Genomic DNA, 22,977 nt, shown 5'->3' with positions numbered 1-22,977 from the left:
CAGAGATCTTTCCACTGCAGTACATCTGCAAACAATCTCCTTCTTACCAAGTTACTGCTTGATTGCTGTATAAATCTATGTCTTGCTATTTATGTATGCAATATTAAAAATTTCCTTGTTTTTTACTTGCTTTGTCAGTCGAATAAGAGAAGAGAAGGAGAAGGACAATCCTAAAAGCATTCCTCTGACGATAATTGCAAAGGATGTGGGAGCATGTGCATACGTAAGTGTTCTTGAGCTAAACAGGGGCCTAAATCCACGTCACTTATGAGTGCTATTCACCTGCAAATCCTTTGGATATCAAGAGGTTTCCTTTAGTCTCCTCTAAGTCTCCTCTGAGGATTCAACCCCTTGAAAAGGCTTGGCATAGACAGCCCTGAAATGTTTGCTCTGTCTTTAATACATTATTTCCATTTTAAAGGCAGGGTACTTGGTAAGAAATACTGGTTCTGGCACATGAACTAAAGCCTGTACATTATGAAGTCCCAAGAAACACCTCTAGCAGGATTTATGCATAAGCATCTCCAGAAATCTCAGTTCCCTTTTTTTTTTTTTTGGCTTGTAAAACTTATCTAACCCCACAACTGCCTTCATAACTTCTGCAAAGTTGCAGTTGTTTTATTGTTTATAATGATCTTAAGTCTGTAAAGCAGTATATAAGAACACCCTGAAATTGCCTTAAGCATGTTAATTATCGAATAATTGATGTTGGTGAATTTATAGGCAAAGAGTATATGGTAAAGGAAGGTCATCCGTAGCATGATTTTTACCTTTTTTACCATATAATTTTTAACCAATTTAAGCTAAATTCTTGTACGTATTCAGTTCCATAGAGATACCCTAATATTCAGTGATAATCAATCCATTCTTCCTCTGCTTTTTATCTTTTCTGTCTAACTGTGCTTGTGACGTCTGTATTTCATGCTCAGAATCCTCAGGAGCATGGGCAAGGGCATAAGAAATTTTCACGAAAGTTAGATTTCACTGTAAATCTTTGCCCAACAATGACACTCCGCTTAGAATTCTATATTTGCATAAATGTAAGCATAAAGCAGTCTGCCTTTTTCTTTTTTTTTTTCCATAGAAAATCATTATTAAGGTAAACAATGATAGAACTGCCAGGTTGCTAAGACAAGAGGTAATAAGCAGTGCTAATTGTTGTGACAGTTCAAGTCCAGGACTGCAGATCAAGGTCTGCTCAGGTGTAAAAGTCTATAAATCATACATGCACTCAGGTGTTGCAGTCTTGTACTGGGGTTTGTTGGGGCTTTCTGCAGTGTCTTTTTTTTTTTAGCTATAATTAGCTCTTGTGCCATATATGGTCTCTTATAATGACAGTCCTAGGAATGACACATGGTAGTCTAGATATTATCAGTAATAAAACAGAGGAGGAGCAGATGGAAATTTTGTGATGCACGTAGTTCTTATGGTGCTGTGGTTCCTGTGCTCCAGCAGCTGGAGATGCCTTAGAGTTATTTCATTTTTGGACAGTAGGGAAGGCTGAACACAAGGCACAAACTATATTCTAGCCAAGAGCAAAACCTATGCAAATGTGCTGACCTACTCCTGGGAGCCAGATGTCATTGCTTCAGGCAAATGTTAAATTTTTTATGGTATGAACGTTCAGATCTGTCCTGAAGCAAGCTACACAGTATTCTCACAACTTTCCTTTCATTGCCATGGCAGCTTGTTACTGTCAGGGTCTTACACAAAGGTACAGCTCAGATCTTTTATAAATGCAAAATGTCAGGGGTTTGTTTCACCTGAACATCTTATGGCCAGCATAAAAATGACATGCTACACAAGGTGTCAGGGTGTTGCACACTATCTTGAGACTGGCAGTAAACATCCACGTCCCAGCTCTGCTACCTTCCCTTCTTTGGGGCATCGGGTGGGCCTGGGTGGTCTGTTGCAGTGGGATTGCCTTTGTCTTGCCAAGGCTTTAGTCTGGCTGTGAACCAGCTGCAATCCACAAGCTGTGCAGTCCTGGAGGCAGAGCCAAGCCAGCCCTAACAGGGGCTCAGTGAGCTGTGCTTGGCGTGTGGGAGGTGGCTGGGAAGCGAGGCCAGCGGGGCTGGGTGCTGCAAGCACTGGAACAACCCATGGAGCTGAGCTACACAGCACTGCCCAGCAGTACAGGAGCTGCACTGGTGCTGGAATCTCACTCTGGAAAGACTGCCTCTGGAAAGTGGCACTTTGGCTGACACAAAACTTGGCACTTTGTGCTGGTCACCATAGCTGGTTAGAAAGTGGGGTCTCTGCCGTTCCATGCTTTTTCCATGCTCCATGCTCCTATCAGCAGATTCTGGAGAATGCTGGAAAGGTCGTGTTTTAAATGGATGGAACATTACCAAGAGGAAGTGCTTCTGATACTAAGCCAAATCTAGCTTTGAGAAATCTATATAGAATGTGGGAAAGGTTATGGGGATGAACAGCCTGTGTACAACACTTTCTTACCACTGAGATCTTCAGTTGAAAAGGACAGAAATTAACAATTGATATTTCATTGAACAGAACTCCCTGAAATGTTTCATTTTTCAAAGGACACTTCCATGCTTTTAAATTAATCAAACCATTATGTCTCCCTTATGCAGAGTCTAAAAGTGCAGCTGCTGGTTCTGACTTCGTGCATATTTTAATGTGGTAGTCATGTCCCCAGTAATTGTAATAGTCTCTCTTCTGATGGAGCTGTTGGGGAGGCAGGAATCAAATACAGAAAGTATGTGACAAAGCAGAGGAGTCAAACCTTGGTCTCAGTTGGACCTTTATCTATGTAGTATAATTTATTTATCAAGTAAAATTTTTACAGGATATTCTAATTTTCTCTAACAATGAATTATGCAGAGCTACTGCACTTCAGATACTCTTTGCAAATCCAAACTTTTAATGTCATTTTCCCCTTCTTCTTTACTCTGTTCACAGTCAAAAACTCTAAGTGTAACCAATGTTGATACAGCAAATGATGTAATTCTGATGGCCCTGCAGCAGCTGGGAATTAATGTAAGTCCTTGCATCAGTTTTTAATGAGTCTTTGTAGTTACTTTTAACAATCAGATCTTCCTGTGCACTTTTTCCAAGTTCTAGAAAATGACCATTAATTAAATCCTTTAACAGAGTAGTTCAGAGTTGTTGAAATGCAGCAGAAGTGCCTTGTTAACATATAGACCTCCAGAGATTATCAACTGCCTTAAAAGTTGCGAGCAAGCCTCTCATCCCTGTAAGGGATCAGTCATGTTTCAGGTTGCTTTTAAATCTCTTTTGCTGGTGTCTAAGAGGAGATATCTTGACACAAGAAGTGAGAGTTTGATAGAGCTCCTTTGGCATGCTTTAGTGTGAACGAGAAGCCTGCTGGCCTGCCTGTTAATTGGTTTCAAAGTGTGCAAGCATGCATGATCAGCTGTGTTGTCAGATTGCACTGCTCTCAAGTGTGCCAGTCAAGTACTCTAAAATCTGTGGACCTTTGGAGTTATGTGAGATACGAATGTAACTAAGTGGAATCGGAATGCGCCCAATTTAAACAGTGTCCTGAAACTGTGTTGGAAAAAGGCTTTTACAGAACTTATGATGATGCAGGGTAGTGTACCAGACAGATGTAATGATCCCTGCTAGATCAAGTACTGCCTTAACTGGCTTCCTTTGCCCTAAACCAGACTAGGTAGTGCCTCAGGTGTAGTAGAGGATCAGTGCCAGGGACAAGAATTCTGGCTCTCTCGCTGTGTTTCACGCCATGGCTCCAACCAAAACTAGTGATCATGTAGAAGCTCCTGGATGACAGCTTTTTAGCTGGTCTAACAGCTTGCTGTTCGAGTAACAGGATTTTATAAAATGTTTTACTCATGATGCATATGTTGATCTCATTGCATGGAATCTGACAAGTCTTTCCTTACCACAGCCCTGAGTGTGAAGAGTCAAATACGATGAGCAAAATGCCACTGTTATGCTTCCCTGGGGCTTATGGAGACTCACAGCAAAAGCTGGAGTAACCTCAGCGTTTGCCTTCCCCAGCATCCATTTTCACTAATTTATATATGCTTTTAATGCAGGAGTCTATTCTGCTAGCTTGGCATTTCCCAGGCACAGCAATTTGTCTCTACCCAACTTGTTATGGCTCAGGCATCTCATTTACACCAGGGCTGGGGCCCTGGCTCAGCATCCAGTAATCCATTTAACTAAGGAATCTCTGGAGTTGATAGAGTGATTGCAAGGTGAAAAGGATAAAAGGTGAATTAAAATTAGGATTTTAATTGCAGACTGTCTCCCCTAGTCTGCACCAAAAATCGGGAGACTAAGTGCAATTACAACTGCAAGTCTTTGTTGTGATGTGCTTCATTTTTACCCATTTTGTGGGTGTCATTTGCGCTTCCTCACTTTGTGTACAGAAAAAAACCAGGAAAATGGTAGTATTTAACGAGAATACTTTGTTTGAGATTAGCAAGAGAAGGAGCTGGTTGGGTTTCAGCATTGTGTTCTTTTGTATGTATCACAATCAACCTTTTCCTCCTCTTTACATTTTTATTTCAAGTGGAAGAAGAATGAAAGCCATCTGAAAGATGTAAAATCTTGCCTGCAGAATTATTCGCCCAAGTAATATACTACATTTTTTCACTGCTTCTTTATAGCAGAAAGCCTTTTTTTCATTAGAGGCATATCATAAGATTAGCAATAAAATCAAACAAGCTAAATAAATTAAGCTGTAGCCTGCATATCAATCAAACACCCAGCCCCCTGGTAGGATTGTTCTGGCTGTAAGGAAGCTCTGCCTTGATACACACTGTATCAAGGATTTTTTTATTTCTATCCACAGAGAACCACTTGAAAGGAGCTCAATGACTTTTCAATGGCAATTACAAAAACTACATTTCACATATTGAGTGATTAATGGGGCTATTACTTTGGCTGAGTTCAGTCTGGTTTAACACATCAGGTTTTTTTCCTCTGTGGTTTCTCTGATAAAATGGCAGCTAGCTTGTGCAAAATGGCATTGATCATCTGTTCCAAGTTATCAAGTGGGGCAGAAGGAAGGGCCTTGGGTTTCCCAGCTTTGTAAGTACACTTGCTGACTTTTCTGGGACAGTCACATTTATCCTGACAAATGGCCTCATAAAGCCATAAAGGACAGCATTTGCAGTCGGGGATGAGCAGCCTGCCTCCTGGAACCACGCTTACTGGCTCTTCCCTTCCCCTGCTTCCCCTTCACAGCAACGAACCCTTTCATATATGTATGTGAAAGGAAAAGCAAATACCCTTTCTTGTGCTCTTCAGCTGTATTTATTTGTTCCTGGCTGCTTGCCCCGAGGCATCAGAGATGTCTCCAAAGCCTATTTATTTTCCTTCTGCCCCCTGCTAGCTGATTTAACAGCAGTGCTAATATGGGCCAGAAAGCTCTGGCAGTCAGAGAGCAAACTGCAAAGGCTTCACTGGGTGTATCAGCATTACATCAGGTGCATACAGCAAGTAGGAAGAATCTCAAAAGCCTGAGGAACACTGGGTGAAGGTCCAGAAAAGGCAGGATAGTAGGCAAGTCTGTTTAAAAGGAGGTAGGAATTAACTTTGGATCTAAATAAATGCTGTCCCGAGGTATTTATCACTTTTTATAGCCAGAGAACTTTTAGATTTTAACTATCCTAATTTAGTAGTGTCAATGAAAAGAGATTTAAGGTAAAATAGATCACTTTTGCAGTGTATTTATCCACTTTCTATTTTCTTTTGTACATTTATGCTAAAGGCAATATTTAGAATTCGCTTTAATTTGATTTGATTTAAATCAGAGGTTTTCACAGCTTTTCCCAAAAAGGATCACATTCCCCAGTCTTTTAAAAATTATCTCTTTTAATGTAAATTTATCCTCTCTGCTGTACACTCTAAAGAGAGCTCAGTAGTCTTAAAACACCATACAGGCAGTCCCAAGCCCTTCCACACATAAGAGCTGCACAAAAAGGCTGGCAGCGGCCCTACAATGAGATTTTGGGTCAGCATTGAATGCCAGGAGCCTGGGGCTGCCATCCTTGCCTTGGCATTATTGGGATGGGCTCAGGTCTCAGGTGAAAGTGCTCCTGCCCTTTGCTCCAGTGTGTCAGAGACACAGTGTCAGTCACAGGATGCTGTTGGCTCACCAGCCTGAGCTCCTCCTGTTAGGCATGTGTAAAAGCTGGGTTAGAGGATGGGGCAGAGTAGTGAAGTGGGCTCTGACATCCATCCCTCTGCTGCCAGGAGGCACTCCAGTCTGAGGGAAAGAGCTAGGGGCAAATCTTCCCCTTTTTCTTCAGAAATGATGGGCTCCAGCACCTCTCACTGCTCAGAGCTGAACCCAGTTCGCATAAACCACATTGCACATGAAAGACACTGCAGGAATTTTACTGGTGGCAGATTTGGGCATTGCAAAAGTAAAGGGGATTCCTTTGACCCTGCAGTTACAATGTGAGAAACTTTATGTGAGCACCTGTCCTTAATGGCTGACAAACTGATTCTTAATTTTGGTTTTAAAGGGCTCAGAAAAAGACTACAAGCTATGGGTGATTTCAGGAAGAGAACATGCTCCTTACCCTCTTATTGGTAAGTTGTTGACATTGTTTTGTTTTTCAATATTCACTCAGTTACTACTGCTGTAGGAAGCAAGAAATAGAGAGAACACTGAAATTCAGTTTCCTCTTTTATTTTGTTTTTCCTGTGTTTTCTCTTACTTCCCTGTCATGCAAGTTTGCCTATCTGGGAAGTTAGCGAAATGCTGATCCTTTGTTTTGAAGAGCAGTTGTCTGCTTGCGTCATCACTAAGAGGTTGAAGAAGTTCATTTATTTCTGCCCCGGTTTTGCTGCACGAGCCCCAGTGTTTCTGCAGAGTTGGCCTCTCCAGTCACCTCCTCTTCTGGAGGTTGTCCAGCTTTCCCATATTTCTTCCTACACCTCCATAGCCTTGTTTACTCCCCTCCTCAGCAAAACTCAGCAGAGTTTTGAGAAATGATCTTTCCTTCCACAACTCAACTGATTCAAGGGGTCCTTTCCAATCCTGTGTTTCTCATTCTCGTTGACAGCTCCCCTCGGATTAGGAGCAAATTAGTGCTTATTAACTTTCTAAAATGCTTTTCAAAACATTTCAGGACCAGGAATCAACACAAATCTCAGAAGTGATTGGATGGAGTGATTTGATTTTGGCCCGTGATTCACTAAGAGCAAATCCCTTTCCATTAGTAAGAACATTTCCTTGTAGAAGCCCAGTATTATTACTTGTGCTGTATGAGTTTGCAGAGGATTAGAACAAGAAAAACTTGTGGATTTTCTGGTTTTTTTCTCCTGCAAATCTAATCCCAGTAAGTCTTAGCATTCCTTCTCAAACCAGCATTAGCTACAAATGCTTCACTGGAGTCAGACAACTTATGAATTAATATTCATAAAATGTCTAACTGGTGCACCTTATAGAGAGTGCAAACTGTTTTGCCCTTGAAACTACCCAGCTCTGGGGTTCTGACCATTATTGTGTATCTTCTTCAGATCAAATCACATCCATGGCTTTAAACATAGAACCAGAGAATTCAGAAATGGGAAAGGCTTTTCTAATTGACTGACTCTCACTGCAAATTCAAGTTGCAATCCTTGGAAAAGAAGAATCTGACATGAAAGTGATGCTGTTCTTGATATTTATGCAAAGGTTTATTAGATAAGCCAAACATTTATCATAGGTGCACATCAGAAGCAGAATTTGACTGTGCCATAGCTTCATACTACCTATAATCTCAATTAACATCTCTTCTACTCTCTTAGTCTTCAAGTCTAACTGCAAGATAGCTAAAACATTTTAGCATTGCATCCACATTTAGTATGTTTAATCCAGCAGGTCTTTAGACAAGCCTGAAAAGCGTCTTTCCGGTGGCATTTGGGAAAGCTCCTCCAGAAATGAATTGCCTCTGTGTAGTCCCCAAAGATGCTGGTTAAAGCCAAGCACAGCTCATTTGCATCAGCTCTGTGATTAATGTTTCCTTCCTGTTTCAGCCTCAGACAGGAACCATAATTGTGTCTCATTTGACTGAGTTGATGGCTGTTGGACTTAACATGATAAGGGAGGGAAGATCACTTCCACACTGGAATTTTTTGGTTTTGCATGCTCCGCAAAAATTTGACGTGACTGATCCAGAAAGCTCCTTTCTCTCCAGAATGATATGAGCAAGCAGTACCTAAACTTCCAGTGCCAAATAAAAGCAGTAGAAAGAATAAACACTGAATTTAGAAATAGTCACTTTTATTTTTTTTCTGACTGGCTTTTATGTGATACAGCTGTAATAGATCTGATTTTACTTCTACATCTGTTTAACTACACCGAACACAGTAACTCCCTATCTGCCAGTGTATGATTTATGCCCGTGCAAATATGGAGAAAAGCAACAATTCTTAGATTACTGACAAAGTGCTGCGGGCCAGCAAGTAAAATCTGCTTTTCCTCCAGGGCAGATGGAGTTTTGCAAGTCTCCAGTCAATCCAACAGAGATTATTACGATTTCTCTTTGAACAGGACATGAATATCCCTTTGGAATTAAAATGAGCCACATTCGTGACGCTATGCCCCACGGATCAAAGCACTGTGCCTGCCCCAGGCAGCTTCAGGGCCCTTTCTTGACGGAGCAGCTGCCCCAGGAGCTGCAGTGCCAGTTTGTGCTGAAGCCCAGCCAGGTGGCCGTGTGCCAGCAGCTGAACGGTACGTTGTCCTCTCCTCACAGCCTGGCCACCTGGCTCTGCCACAGAAGGCAAATGTGCCAGGCTGGGGGCGCAGTGGGAAGCACAGAGGAGTGTGCAGGTGTATCTTCCAGCTGCTCGGGGGATTTTGCAGTGTAGCTCTCATTGATCTGAGTGTGCTGTTGTGTATGTGTCATCTTTGTAAGTTACATTTTGACAAGCTGCCTGTCAAGTGATTGTTCTAAAATCAGCCAAAGAAAGACAGGATCTCTCCCCTGCAATTTTTGTGAGTCTATTAGCTGAGCTTCTCTCTGCAGCCCTTGCTGTGCTCTGTAACAAGGCAGGGTGCTTTCACGGTTCAAGAGTCAAGGCTTGACTTTGGCACAGAATTCCCATGCAACATTTGGCAGCATCCTTCATTTCAAGAAGGTACTTAGGACTACACACCTACCTTAGTGGGACCCTAAAGTGGCAAAGTCTAGGCAGGCATTTGGATACCTTGTTGAGGTGAGCAAATAGAACTTTGTTTCAGTGCTCTTTGAGTAAAATAAAGAAAGTGATATTTTCTTCTGCCTTTGGCCTTGATGCTGCAAAAATATGAGTGCCTGCTCTGCGCTTTGCAGTCTGTCGTCAACGACACAATGACTGCACTCTGCTCATGAGAAAACAAATAAGGAGATAGTGACAGGATTGGGGAATTAGACTTAGGGCAAGGATACAACCCATGGTGTGTTTTTGTTGTTCTTAACATACTAGCATACTCAGCTCCATTAGGAACTCTGCCCTACTTCACCATTAATAACCACATCATAGGAAAAATAACATCCATGCTGTTATCTTGGGCACTCCCCAATACCTAAGATCTCCCACAATATATGAATATGAATAGAATATATTTGTAATATATTGTTTTAGAAATTAAATGCAGTGAAGCTATACCAGAGTCCATTGTAAATTATTCTGGAAATTGATTACATTTTATATAAATTAATTTCCTTTCCACATGCATCCACCCCCTTCCCAGTAATTTGTATCATATATTACCTCATGGCATATTTTAAGAATGAGGCAATCTAGCAAAGGGGTGTAATTAGGTTTACAGGCCCTGCTTTGGCAGCTGATGTTGACTGGCAAAAGAAAATAGAAATGCAAATCATGCCTGTAGAGTTCTAATGCAGATGTGTTATCATCGGTGCTGTGCAGACTGCAGGAGTGGAGTGAGCCTGGCTTGGGGCAGCAGAAGCCTGGGGCAGCCTGCAGGTCATGTACAGGGACTGTGCTAAATGGCAGAAAGAGGGTTTTAGTCCATCCACCTTTCCCTCTTTCATCAGACAAAACCTGTTCAAGCGATGTATAGGTGTAACTGCTTGCAAAGCAGGTTATCTCACATACAGTGCTGTTCTTTGTGCTTTTCCTAACTGCTTTGGCTTTGGAAAATGGCAAAACTTACCTGCATGCAAGCCAAGACTATGATCTGGCTTTTGATCTTTGAATCAGCAAGCCAGAATCTGTGTTTGGTACCCACTGGGCACAATGCCACATCCAGGGTGAATTTACAGAGAGCAGTATCTGTAACTCCACACTTCACTGCCACATGCTGTGCTGTCCTCCCTCCCATCCCTTCCCTGCAGCGGGATGCCACTGTGCTGGACATGCTGTCCCTTCTGGAGGCAGCAGGGAGCAGCTGCCCAGCTCCACTGGTGTGCACCATGCTTAGACAGCAGTGTAGGTGCTGACAGGCAGGCATGACTGACAGCTGGCCCTCATGGCAACTAAGTAGTTGTGTGGACACCAAATGTGGTGGTGTAATTGCATCAACTGTCCTGGCAGGATGGTTAAAAAAATTACAGGAGAATTTTCTATGTGGAAGAAATGGAGTGTTTCTGTTGCCTCTGCTGTAGCCTTTCAGCATGTAATAGGAACGGTCACCTACCAGTTAAACATAGCCATTAAATTATGCTCATGAGCACGTTGATAAATAGATTTATTTAGAAGTTTCTGATTTTCAAGGAGAGAAAATGCCATTTCCATGGCTAGGACACTAACTATGAATAGACATTTCCTTCATGTAAAATATGAGCAGAAGAGGTAGCTCCTGTGAGCTTTGACCAAAATTTTCCAACAAAGTGGTATTACTTTTTTCTCATTCTGTTTTAGAATAATCCACCAGAGCAAGGCCATGAGGTTTTTGTATGGAAGTACTTCTGCAGAGCAATAATTGGCATCTGTCTTGGCTGAGAGGAGTCTGGCCTTCTCCTAGTATTGTAACTTTGCACAGGTTCAAGGAAAGAAAGTGTACATCCACAGCTTCTCATCTCTTCACCTTAAGACTTCTCAACACCCTTAAAAAGGGGGTGTGATGAGTTTTTCTGTCTTTCAGTGAATGTTAGTTTTTGAGTGACAGGGCATTTTGTTGTCATGCATCAGTTGTTGGTTTCTGTCCTGGTATGCTGAAGAACACTGGCTAAGATTTCCTTCCTGTCCTAAGAGGGAACTGCAGTTAGTTGCAATGACTCCTTGTTCACATTCTCAGTTTGAGACATGACTGTTAAGAGGGGAACAATCAGTAAGAGACTGAGATGAGTTCCTAATTTTAAGACTCCTTTTTTTTTATTCACTTCTGCTATTCCTTGTTCTCCAAAATAGCATCTTAATTTTTGTTTCCACTGAGATCTATGGGGTTTACAGAAAAAAAAACACTGGTATGTATTTGCCATTGTGTCACTGGAATGCTGGCAAACCTTAGTTTCTGAAGCAAATCTTATTCAGGTGCTAATATCCAGCTCATCTGAAGGAAAAAAAATCATTTTGAAAGTTACAGGTCAGTTATGTTCTGCCAAAACATGATGTGTCAAGTAAAGCCTTAGACACTGCCAGACCTACGTTTCTTGAGGCTTTGGACTGCTTAAAATATATATATCCTCATTATATTTTATGAAAAGCATTTTTCTTCAGGCTTTCACATTCATATGTTCACATTTTGAGTTAAACTGTAACTTTTCATCCTGTAAGCATCTAATGAAAAGACTTCCACCCATTCCCTAAGGGAGCATGATCCGGAATGGAATGATGTATAATGAAAATCACTCTGAGTTAAAACCCGATTCTAATAAAGTATAGGAGAGGATAAAGTATTGGAGAGAAAAATCTGGTATTGTACCACAATCCTTAATTCTGCAAGCCTTGGTTCTGGCCTCCACAATAGCAGAAAGTAAAATGTTTGGAAGAACCAGCTAATTAAAATGTGTATGGGGTAGGTAAGCAATTGAATCAATGCTGATTGGCTTTGAAAACACCTCAAAAAAGACAAAATATATCATAAAAAGATTTTCCCAGTTAGCACTTCTGTCATAAACAGACAGCACTCCTTTTCTCTTTAGCAGTAACCCGTGCTGTTAAGAAGACTTCACACTGGCTGATGTTGAGAAAGGTCATATTAAAAAAAAACCTTTTTGTGTCCCATTAGCAGTACTTCTCTCTACACTCCAAACGAAAGTTTTAGTTAGTGTGCCTCCGTTGATATCTCATGAAGTGTGTTACAATGCAGACAGGCAGAGCCCATCAGTGTGTGGCAGCATGCTGAAATGCCATCTGGAAGGCATTGATTAAAGGGCAGGCACCATCCCTGGGCCATGGCTGGCAAATGCTTGGAGTGAGGACACTTATGATACTCCTGCATTGCAGAAAAGAGAGCAAAGGCAAGTGACTTTTCCTGAAAATACCTCATTAGTTGGTTCTCTGGTGTTACTTGTGGGGAGAGTCTCCCACATTGTCAGGAGAGATAGGATGGCCCTGGACAGCATGCTGAGGTGAGGACAGTGGATTTGCAACTGTGGGTGAAAAACGAGTTGTTTAGCAGAGTGCAGTTCTGTATGAAGTCAGCAGGCTGAGGTTTGCCATCCTGCACTTGGGGGAGAGTGCTGACACTGCTCCAGCAGGGCAGCGCAGATCCTGCTCTTCAGGGCATGAGTAAGGCAACATATTCTACACACACACACACACACACAGAGGTATGGACATGGTGGATTAGGCTTAGCTGGATGTAAGGAGTTGGTTGAGTTCATGACATTTTTTCCTTTGAAACCATAGCAACCACCAAAACCCAAATACTGGAACTAGAATTGAAATGCATTTCTTGTAATAAACACCTTTCTCTTTCCCCAGACTTAAGCCAAAAGTCATTTAAAAGGAAAAGATCTATCATAAATTGGGCTTTTTGGCGTGGCCCAGGCACTCACTTGGACAATGCACCCCTCTCCTCAACATCTGCTGCTCCTGGGAAGCTCTTTGGCCTCTTACTAACAGCCATCTGTGAGGATGACAACCTGCCCAAACCCCTCTTGGTGAGTCCCAGGCTCAGGGTTGGGTCTTAGAGTGGTGGAATTTCTCTGTGTAGTAAATGAGGATATGTTTGTAAATGGAACCTTGAAATTACCCAAGCAAAGAAACCAGAGGGGTTTCCATAGGGAAACCTCATTTGTGGATCCCAGCAAGAACTTTGGTTTTTAACATATACTGTGGTCAGGCCCAGTTAATAACAGCTTGAGAAATGTATGTATGACCAGTCTGCTGCTCTGGGCTATTTCTCTTTTATAGCCCATGCTGTGAGGCTGGCTTCCTAATCCTCACTTACACAGTGAAAATAAATGCCACATTCACACATACTTTTTAAACCACTCCCAAGATCTCTGTAAAGTCCCCACAGCCATAAATGTCTCATCTACTGTCCCATATAGGCAGCCCACGCATGCATAAAAATGCCACCTGCCCATAACTAGGCAATTTCAGAGCCTTTCTTGAAGTCATTCCAGGGCAGGCAAGCACTCTTGAGTCCTCATTTTTGGTCTGACAGCACCACTGCAAAAAATAGGTGGGAATGTGAAGGCTACAGTAACATCTTTTCATCCTGTCTTGAGGCAACTCTGTCGCTGTGGGTGCTCTCAAAGCCAGCCTAGGCCCATGAAAAGGGTTGTCCTAGAGCCCATACCTAGGCATAATTAAGGCATGTGTGTGGCATTTTTGGTGATTAGAAGGCCCCTTTGCCAGCACAGCAAAAGAAATATTTGCTGAGTGGGAATAAGCCCTGCAGCACTGGGCCCTTCATCCTAACAGCCTGACTCCTGGCTGGAATTGCCAGAACCTCACTGCAGTCAGTGGGGTCACACCAGTTGACAGGAAGAGCTGTTTCACCTCCTAAGCTGGTGCTTGATGTGCTGCTTTATCACTGCCTGAACAGTGAATCACACCATGATTTTTCAGGTCTTTTAATAATGTTTTCTTTTGAAGGAGAAGTGTGCATTTTCATTATTTAGATTATTTAAATAAGCCTTCCAGAGATGGACCCTGTATGACTAGAATCACCTGATCCCTCCTTCTCTCTGTTTAAGAGATGAGCCAATGCTGCATTTCAGAAATTTCTCCAAAACATAAATATTAGTAAATTTTTATTTGGAAAAAATCCCCAGAGTTACTAAGCATAGAATCACAGCTTGGTAGACTTCATGCTTTGAATTTTAAACATTGTGTTTATGCCACAAAGTATAACTTACTTCTGAATTCATGCAGCACCTCTGGAGAATAGAATACTGGGGGACTGAATGAGATTTACCTGCAAGAAAAAGAAAATATCAGGGATGAGGGCTGCAGGCATGCTGGATAACTGCTTCAGAGCTTCCAGCTTGCTTTCACAGCTGAAGGGCTCTCTTTAGCCATTGCCACACTGAGTTGTCTTGCACCATAGCTTCATTCATGTAATTTCATCCGGGTTTTTTAGTTTAGTAGGGGCTTCCCATTTTTATCTTGTGAATATTTTAGTTTAAAATGTATTTTCGAAGGGTTTGTTCATGTGCTAACATCCTGTGCTGTGGGACTCAGTCTGTTTTGATGGGAGAGCTCTAAATTCCTGGAGAGAATGAAAATGCTGACGTGAGTCCTGCTGTCATGAAGGTGCGCCTCCAAAGCATCTGCACTTACATGAATTCTTGATCTTGAACTTCTGCAAGAGTGAGAAATAAACATTAAAGAATAAAAACCAAAGTAATAGCTTCCATTAGACTTACTTGCACTGCTATGTGGCAGGAAGACCTATCTTACATCCCAGACTAGGAAAGTCCCCAATCTCCATTCCTTATCCATTACTGTTCACTAATTTAGTTTAATGATGATGGACCAGTGTCCCAGGACCGCCCCCAGGTCCCTTTTCTTGCCATCATTTTTGATAACTTGGTCCTCAGGCCACTGCATGCATACACATAATCCCAGAAACTGTCTGCACGTGTTTCCCCTTTCAAAGAGATAAACATGACAAATTCTGCATTGCTTGGAGCAGGCCTGCAAGAGTTGACCTGCGTGTCTGAGAGATGGCCCTCAGGAGACTGCAGAGAACTAAGCTTCTGGCAAATATCCTGAACATACTATCTCAGGAGAAGTTTCAGCATTTTCTTTTCTCCTTGTTTTCCTCTATTATGTAGCAGCAAAAGTCAGTCTCTCCTGTTATTTTAAAAGCTGGGCAGGAATCTTCTTGCTTCTCTGTAATAAGCTGCCTACTTGTTTAGTCCTGTGCAGCCTCAGTGGCTTCAGGGGAGCCACACCTGAGCTTTATCCCCCTTGGAGTGACCTCCCAAGCAGAAGCACCTTGCCTCAGAGTTGGTCCTACTGACAGCCCTGAGTTGCTTGCAGAGTCTGATACCACTCTACAAGCAGCCAAAGGGGTAAAAACCTGACTCTGATCTGCTGTAGAAGTGCAGATATATAGTAACAAACAAAGCTTTAGCTTTTTTTTCTACTTTAGATTAAAAATCTCATTTTTTTCTGATATCAACAGTGAAACAGAATTCTGTCTGTGGTTGGTGATAATATTAACTACAATGATGAGCATTGACAGTCTCATATCTTCCTGCAAAGTAGTGTCTGGCTGAGACCACTGTCAAATGCAAAGCTTTGAATTAGATAGATCACTCTGCTTTTCCCATACCACAGCATTTATATATTTAAATGACTTGGCTGAAATGTGCACGGGTCCTGGAAGGTCATGCAGAAAGTTAGTGCTCAGCAGAGGCAGCACAGTATTTCTGAGGGGATGTTTTCCAAAATGAGAGCCCCAAATCACAGCTTTGCTGTGCAGTTTGGCATGGTTTGGAGAGTGAGCCTTGACTTGTGTTTGATTTCTGATACTTTTTAGGACTAAAATGTTTTTCGCTGTGGCAAAAATGGCAAAAGTACATTTTAGTGGTGCTGGACAATAAAATATATTTATGAGAAATCCTCTTTGCCTTTTTAATTTTTTTTAGGACATGCTTTCCCTCCTTTACCAAGAAGGGCCTTCTACCAAGGGTATTTTCAGACGCTCTGGAAGTGCAAAAACATTTAAAGAGCTAAAGGAGAAGCTTGATTCAGGCACTGAAGTAGACCTGGCCTGTGAATCCATATTTGTGACAGCATCTTTGTTTAAGGTATGTGAAGAATGTTCCTGTGTCCCTTTTTGGGTGAGAGGAGCACAGATCCTGTGCACAAGCAGAGAGGCTTTTCTCCAGAGACAGGCACAAAGAGGAGTTGGTGGACTGAATTAACAAGAATGGGCTGGCACATTAACCTTGTGAGGATCTCCAAAGGATGCTTCCACTGAATTAGGATGAAGAAGAGGAGTAGCCAGCTTGTTTTGCTGGCAGCTTTCCTGTGGTCTCTACTATAGTCTGGTCCTCTTACTCTCTTTATATCTGCATATGAAAAAACTAAAAGGCATGTTGGCAGACCTGTCTCTTTACACATCAGTATACTCTGCACTGCAGATCCTAAGGAGTTTATAGTGTTGCCTTAAATGTTTGGATTATTTTTCCATGCATTATCTTTTGTTACAGTCTTGTATGTCAAAACCAGTGTTCCTTGTGCAAAAAAAGCATCATAGCTTCCCTCACCCAAACTTTTTTGGGAAGCTAGGATTTGGCCCTTCTTCCTAAACTGCAACAGTTCCCATGCCCATGGCTGAGGTGTTAGGAAAGAGGCATAGCAAGGCAATCAGTGACTAATTTAAGTACTCCAGTGATTAGGGGAAGGAAGGTAGGGATGCCTTGGAGTGCTTATGGTCTGGAGGTGCTTGAGCTTGTCAGCTGAGGAGAAGAAACAGGGACTACAGATGAAGTTAAATGATAAGTAAAGACAGGCATTATGCAGCATCAAAATAACTGGTCTCGCTGCAGATTTTTTAGGTCAACAATATCAGATGAAGCATTCAGATACCTCTATTTTGACAGGAAAGGGTAGGCCAGAAAATATTCCCTTTAAGCATAATCTAAAGTGCCTTTATCTCAGATGATTTTCTTCTGGTTTTGGTGGTTGTGTGTAACAATATACTCACCAGCGAGTGCTGTCTCATGGATACATCCTCTTGTATCTGTGTATCTTATTCCTACTCCTTCATATGCCCCAGAACAGCTGCTCACGTGTTTTGTTCTTCTTCTCTCCTGATAAGGATTTTCTTCGCAACATCCCAGGCAGTATTTTATCATCCCAGCTGTGTGATAAGTGGGTGTCTGTGCTGGATCAAGGAAATAATGAAGAGAAGATAAAAAGCATCCAAAGGTAGTTATTTATATTCTCTACATTCTTTTCCTATAAATGTATATCCCAGAATGCAGAATCACAAACATTCAACTTACAGTTATATTTTTTAACAACAAGAAAATCTCTTTGACACCCTCCCTGGTTTAATTAGTGGACCATGTTACCCTGTTTCTGCATTTACATTATCTTGACTTGTGTATATCTATGGAAAGTGGTCACTAATGTGAAGAATTCTGTTTTCATCGTTTTCAGGTTAATAGAGCTTCTCCCCAGAGCTAATGTTGTTCTCTTACGTTACATCTTTGGAGTTCTGCATGCGATAGAAATGAGATCTGAAGAGAACCAGATGAATGCCTTTAATCTGGCTGTCTGCATTGCACCTAGCCTGCTTTGGCCTCCTGTTTCCTCCACACCTGATATAGAAAGTGAATTCATTAAAAAGGTAAGAAACACTTTGGTGTAGCAGAAAACCACATCAACCTTCATCCCATTCAACCAGACTGTTGGTTAGGAACATGAGAACAACTCAGTACTTCTTCAGATCAGGACTTTTCCTCTTATCAGGGCTCCAGCAACATTCATCAGTCCATTCTCACAGTCTTCCTGGAAGAAGGCGAGAGAGGTCATAAAGCAATGCCCAGTGCGTCAGCAAAATGATTCTCTCATCAAGAAGATCTCTGGTTGTGGTGACCTCCAAACAGGACAGAGTAGAATGGAAAAGATGTTTACAAGGATGTATACCTGGACAATTTATCGGGCCCAGGAGACTGAGAGAGTAGTTCCTGGCTGTCTTCATAGATGATATGGATGACAGTTTGCTCCTGTTCCTCGTCTGTATGGTGAGCTTGGCCATGAGTTGAATAACAGAAGTTCTGACATCTCTCTTCTGTTGCTTTGTTGCAGATTTCTAGTCTGGTACAGTTCCTCATTGAGAATTGCTGCAGGATTTTTGGAGATGAAATTACCTCCCTCTTTGGAGAAATAATGATGACATGCAAGAGAGAGAACAGCTCAGGTAATGCACATTGATGTTTTGATCCATTTAAGACAGCTAAACTCAGCCAGGCTCAAGATTGGTATATTCCACAGAAGAATGCTGTTCCTTCTTCATGTGGTGTTCCCAGATATTGCTGTTCTCTTTCCATTCAATTCCCCAAAGAATTGGTCATAATCACTGATGCAAGTTACCATAGACCTGGATCATATCACAAAACGCTTTCACAAGTACTCTTGCGCCTATACCAGTCATCTGAACTTCTGTGGTTAAAAATGGAGGGAGAGGAAACAAAGAAAATTTAAAAAAAAAAAAAAAATCGATAGAAGGTTTCCTCTCAAATTGAGAATTTTTGCATCAGCCTGTGTTTTCCCAAAATATCAGGAGGTCAGTGATCAACAATGGTCATAACACAGCCATCACACCATTACATTAGGGTTGAAGGTGTCTATTCACTATCAAAAGAGAGAGATCTCCAGAGTTTCAATGGGTCATCCAGATTTTGCTGCTAGCACAGGAAAATCATGGAACTGGTGACTGAAAGTGTTTGGCAGACTAGTTGACAGAGCTTCCCAGATTATCATTAATGCTTTTTTTTCTCTTCAACCCTCTGATTTTGACTGGAGTTTTGTGTCTCTCCTTAAAAGTATTTCTAAAGCAACATTTTTGTAAAATAAATTTTGTCCCAAATGGCCTGCACTGCAAGTGGTGATGGCACTTGTGTCAGCGTGTCTGACAGTGTGGCTGTTTCAAACTCCTCATGCTCTCCCGTGAGATTGGGTGAAATTTGACCCAGCCCTTCCCCAGGAGTGCAGCACACAAGTTCTGCTGTGCTGGGATGTGCTGGCCATGAGAGCTCAGACCCACGACAAGTTACAGCAGCGGAAGGAGCTTTCAGGCAGGCACTGAGGCATGGTGACTGCCCATGCATGAACTGTGTCCGCTGCAAATGTGAGATAAGACAGCTTAGTCTAACCCAGAGCAAAAGAGATTTAATGTAATTCCAATTACTGCAGATACAGGATAGGTGTGCACTGCTCAGTGCAAATGAGCTGGCTGTTCAAACTGAGCCTAATACTTCACTGTGTTGCTCGTAAAAATATTGTATTTTCTGGAAGAAGTAGAGGTAAGAAGTATGCCCTGTTCCCTTTATTTGTCTAAAAGAAGGAAAGAAAGGTTAAATATTGCATTCAATATCCAATAATTAAAAGAAAAATTTAAAAAATCACCAGTTCAGTATGTATGTAAACTATTGTTTACAGCTGGATTAGCTACTATCCACTTAAAAAAAACCCAACAAAGCAGAACCACAGCAAAAACTCCCTAGTCCTTATTTGTGCTGCTATCCTGTATTTCTTGACTGAACTGTAGCTTAATACTCACTTCAGCTTCTCCAGTTCAAAATTAAGACAGTAATTTTTAATGAAATTATTAGTACTTTTGCTTGAAGAATCTTTAAAGGGCAAATGCTCCTGAAAGTAAAGGATACTTGCCAGAAAGGAAAAAAAAAAAAGAAGCTGCTTGTCAAGAGGGCCGTTCAGTCACTGATGTGTTAACACTTGGTTTGTCCTTGCAGATGTTGCTTCTCTCCATCAGAATGACTCTTCCTATGACAGCCTGGAAAATGAGGCAAATGATGAAGCTGACTCTTCCTCCAGTGACTGGATTAAAACCCACGATCAGGATAACAGAAGCAGGGAGTCTGTCTTCACTCTGAGCGACGGTGATTCGGAGCAGACGGAGGTGGATGAAATCCAAAGCCAAACCAAACTGAAGCAGTTGGCAATTTCTGCTGACGTGCACCTGAAGTTTTCCTCACAAGAAAACTCAAATAAGTCTCCCTACTCCAGTGGTTTCCCCTCAGCAGCTACCTCGGGTGCTCCCAAGACTGTGAGGAGGCAGCGGCGCTCCTCCGAGCCCGCGGTTGGCCTCCAGACCTGCAGTTCTGGCTGCGCCGATGCTGGGCGGGAGAAGGCGACGCGCAAAGCCAGCTGTGACGTTGTCCTGTCGCAGGAGGATGAGGAGTGTCTCTGCCAGCGCCGGTCACTGCAGGTGGAAAGGCAAAAGCTCAGCAGTCAGGGCTTGCTTATAGGGATTAACGTTGGTAAAAGCGACAACACGAACCAAAACGTTGAAAGGAAAGACCTGTCCCATTGCCTCCTGCCCCCAACGCCAGAGGGATTAAATATTTGCTCAGGATTTAGCTCTTTTAGCCAGTCTTCTTCTGGGACATCTCCATCTGTGTCATCAATTTGCTCCCTGGACAGTGCTTTCTCCCAGTTTTCAGACCAGACTCTGTTTACCTTAAGTGAAACCTCCTGCCCTTTCGATAGCACTTTCCAGTCGCTGAAGAAACATGAAGACGCTGCTGCTGCTGTGGCTGATGACTGTTTTCTTCCACCCACCACGGTGCCACCATGCCCACAACCTACTGACACTGGGGCTGAGGGGGGCTTGGTGGGGCCCAGCAGCAGGTCAGCACCCCTGAAACCTACTGATGGCTGTTTCATTAAGGCTGACCTTCAGCCATTGCCTCTGAAAGTCACCGGGAGAGACAGACTTCATGATCAAAGAGGAGGTCTAGAAAAGCATTACAGCAGTCCAAAGTTTGAAGAGACTGACCAAAGCTTTTTGCAGAGGAATCTTAATGCTTAAAATAAACACCATAAAGAAAATGCCTTTGGTGTTGATGTGTGTTCATTTTAAGTTTAACATCGAGATTGTTCAAATTGAATTGAGCAGTCCCTGGACTCACAGGTTTTCTTTTTTTAGGAAACTGAGTAATGTTCCAGTATAAAGCTTTGCAAGAACATTATAGGAATAATGAAAATGCTGAAAAGCAAGCAAACAGAAATCTCCTGAAAATCTGGAAGGGACCCAGGAGGTAACTAAGGCCAGTGTCCTGTTCCCTGACCCTGCCAGGGCAGCTGGCTGCCTGCTGGGCCTCTCTCCTCAACCACTCGAGTGTTGAGCCTTGCAGATGTGAGTCCCAGTCCTTTGTGCTTTTGATGTAGCGTGCAAAGTCAGCATAGCTTCCATAACTGTGGTATTATACTACTGTTCTGAAACTGATAAATATTACCTTCATTGTCCTCCAAGGAGTGTGTTGTTTTCTGTATGTTTATACAGTATGTTCGATAGGTGTAGTTATTTCTTTCACACTGCAAAAGAAAGGAAAAATTAAGCCCAAAAATACGTAAAGGGAAATGCTGAATCTTGTAACTAACACCTTGCAACTCTGTGTTTCATTTATTGTGCTTTGTTGGCTGTTCTGTTCATGTTTAAGTTGTGAATAGTTTCTTAACATTGCTGTAAATGGCATTCTGTATTATTGCAAGCAGAACACGTGTAATTTTCTTATGCAACATCCAAAACATAAAACCACAGAATGGATTGGGTTGGAAAGGACCTTAGAGATCATCCAATTCCAACCCCCTGCCATAGACAGGGACACCTTCCACTAGACCAGGTTGCTCAGAGCCCCATCCAACCCAGCCATTAATTCTTCCAGGGCTACGGCATCCATAACTTCTTGGGACAACCTATTCTAGTGCTTCATCACTCTCTGAGTTGAATTTCTTTCTGATCTGATCCCACTCTCTTTTAGTTTAAAACCTTGCCTCTTGTCCTGCCACTATCTGCCCATATAAAAAAGTCATCTCCCTTCTTTTTATAATCCCCTTAAGGTACTGGAAGGCCTAAGTCAGGTTTTCCTGAAGCCTCCTCTTCTCCAGGCTTAACAATCTCAACTCTCAGCATTTCCTCACAGAAGAGTTTTTCCATTCCTCTAATGTTTTTTGTGGTATTTCTCTGGACTCGCTCCAGCAGGTCCCTGTCCTCCCTGTGCTGGGAGCCCAGAGCTGATGCAGCACTGCAGGTGGGGTCCCAGCAGGGCAGAGCAGAGGGGCAGAATCCCCTCCCTGGCCCTGCTGCCCACACTGCTTTGGATGGAGCCCAGGACACGTTTGGCTTTCTGGGCTGTGAGTGCACACTGACAGCTCATGTCCAGCCTCTCACCCACCAGCACCACCAAGCCCTTTCCACAGGGCTGCTCTCAGTGAGTTCTTCTCCCAGTCTGTACCTGTACCTGGGCTGTCCCCACCCAGGGCAAGGTGCAGCACCGTGCACTTAGACTTGTTGAACCTCCTGAGGTTCTCATGAGCCCACTTCTCAAGTTTGTCCAGGCCCCTCTGGGTGGCATCCCATCCTTCTGTTGTGTCAACTGCACCTCTCAGCCTCCTGTCACCTACCAACCTGCTGGGGGTGCACTCAGTCTCACTGTCTGTGTCATACGTCATATAATATATTAAAGTAATGCATTATCTAAATGCTTTGAGTTTGTATAATATATCCTGTTAAATTTTGCTATTATATATGTTCTGAAAAAAATGTGTATTTTTGTACTTGCAAAAAACTGCTGCTAATTTTACAAGTTCTGTTTTGTTGTTATGGCACTGGTATTGATGTGTATGCATTCAATGCTATATATTAAATATTATTTGTTATGTCGTAAATTCAGTTTATATTCTGTGGGGTTTTTTAATGTGTCAGTTCCAGAAGCTATTGTTGGAGCAGCCCAAGGTACTGCTGCAAATCTTGTGTGAGAAAGGACTAAAGCATTTCTCTTCCCCTTTGGGTGACATCATTCCTATGGCATGACATGGTGGCTTTTGTAAATTCTGGTAATTCTGAAGCAAGAATTCCTACCCTTTTTCCCTTCATCCAGTGGTAGGAGGATGTTTTCAGCTAATGGGATTCAGTCA

At 42.4% G+C, this 22,977-nt stretch overlaps 1 protein-coding gene across 2 annotated transcripts in view; it reads left to right on the top strand.

Annotated features, from left to right (window-relative positions):
• Positions 1 to 22,730, top strand: part of ARHGAP20 (Rho GTPase activating protein 20) — a 58,047-nt gene extending 35,317 nt beyond the window's left edge. For both annotated transcript variants that reach the window (XM_066313029.1, XM_066313030.1), the window contains exons 6-15: positions 139 to 223; positions 2,923 to 3,000; positions 6,486 to 6,552; positions 8,501 to 8,683; positions 12,826 to 13,004; positions 15,951 to 16,112; positions 17,129 to 17,238; positions 17,473 to 17,662; positions 18,124 to 18,235; positions 19,791 to 22,730. In XM_066313029.1, coding sequence (XP_066169126.1) covers positions 139 to 223; positions 2,923 to 3,000; positions 6,486 to 6,552; positions 8,501 to 8,683; positions 12,826 to 13,004; positions 15,951 to 16,112; positions 17,129 to 17,238; positions 17,473 to 17,662; positions 18,124 to 18,235; positions 19,791 to 20,869 — 2,245 coding nt within the window. In that variant the 3' untranslated portion in view covers positions 20,870 to 22,730. The remainder of the gene's footprint in view (positions 1 to 138; positions 224 to 2,922; positions 3,001 to 6,485; positions 6,553 to 8,500; positions 8,684 to 12,825; positions 13,005 to 15,950; positions 16,113 to 17,128; positions 17,239 to 17,472; positions 17,663 to 18,123; positions 18,236 to 19,790) is intronic.
• The last annotated feature ends 247 nt before the right edge of the window (positions 22,731 to 22,977 follow it).

This window comes from Sylvia atricapilla, chromosome 2 (assembly GCF_009819655.1).
Source record: "Sylvia atricapilla isolate bSylAtr1 chromosome 2, bSylAtr1.pri, whole genome shotgun sequence".
Lineage (NCBI taxonomy): Eukaryota > Metazoa > Chordata > Aves > Passeriformes > Sylviidae > Sylvia > Sylvia atricapilla.
The sequence above is the reverse complement of the archived record's forward strand: the minus strand, read 5'-3'. Positions and strand labels throughout refer to the sequence as shown.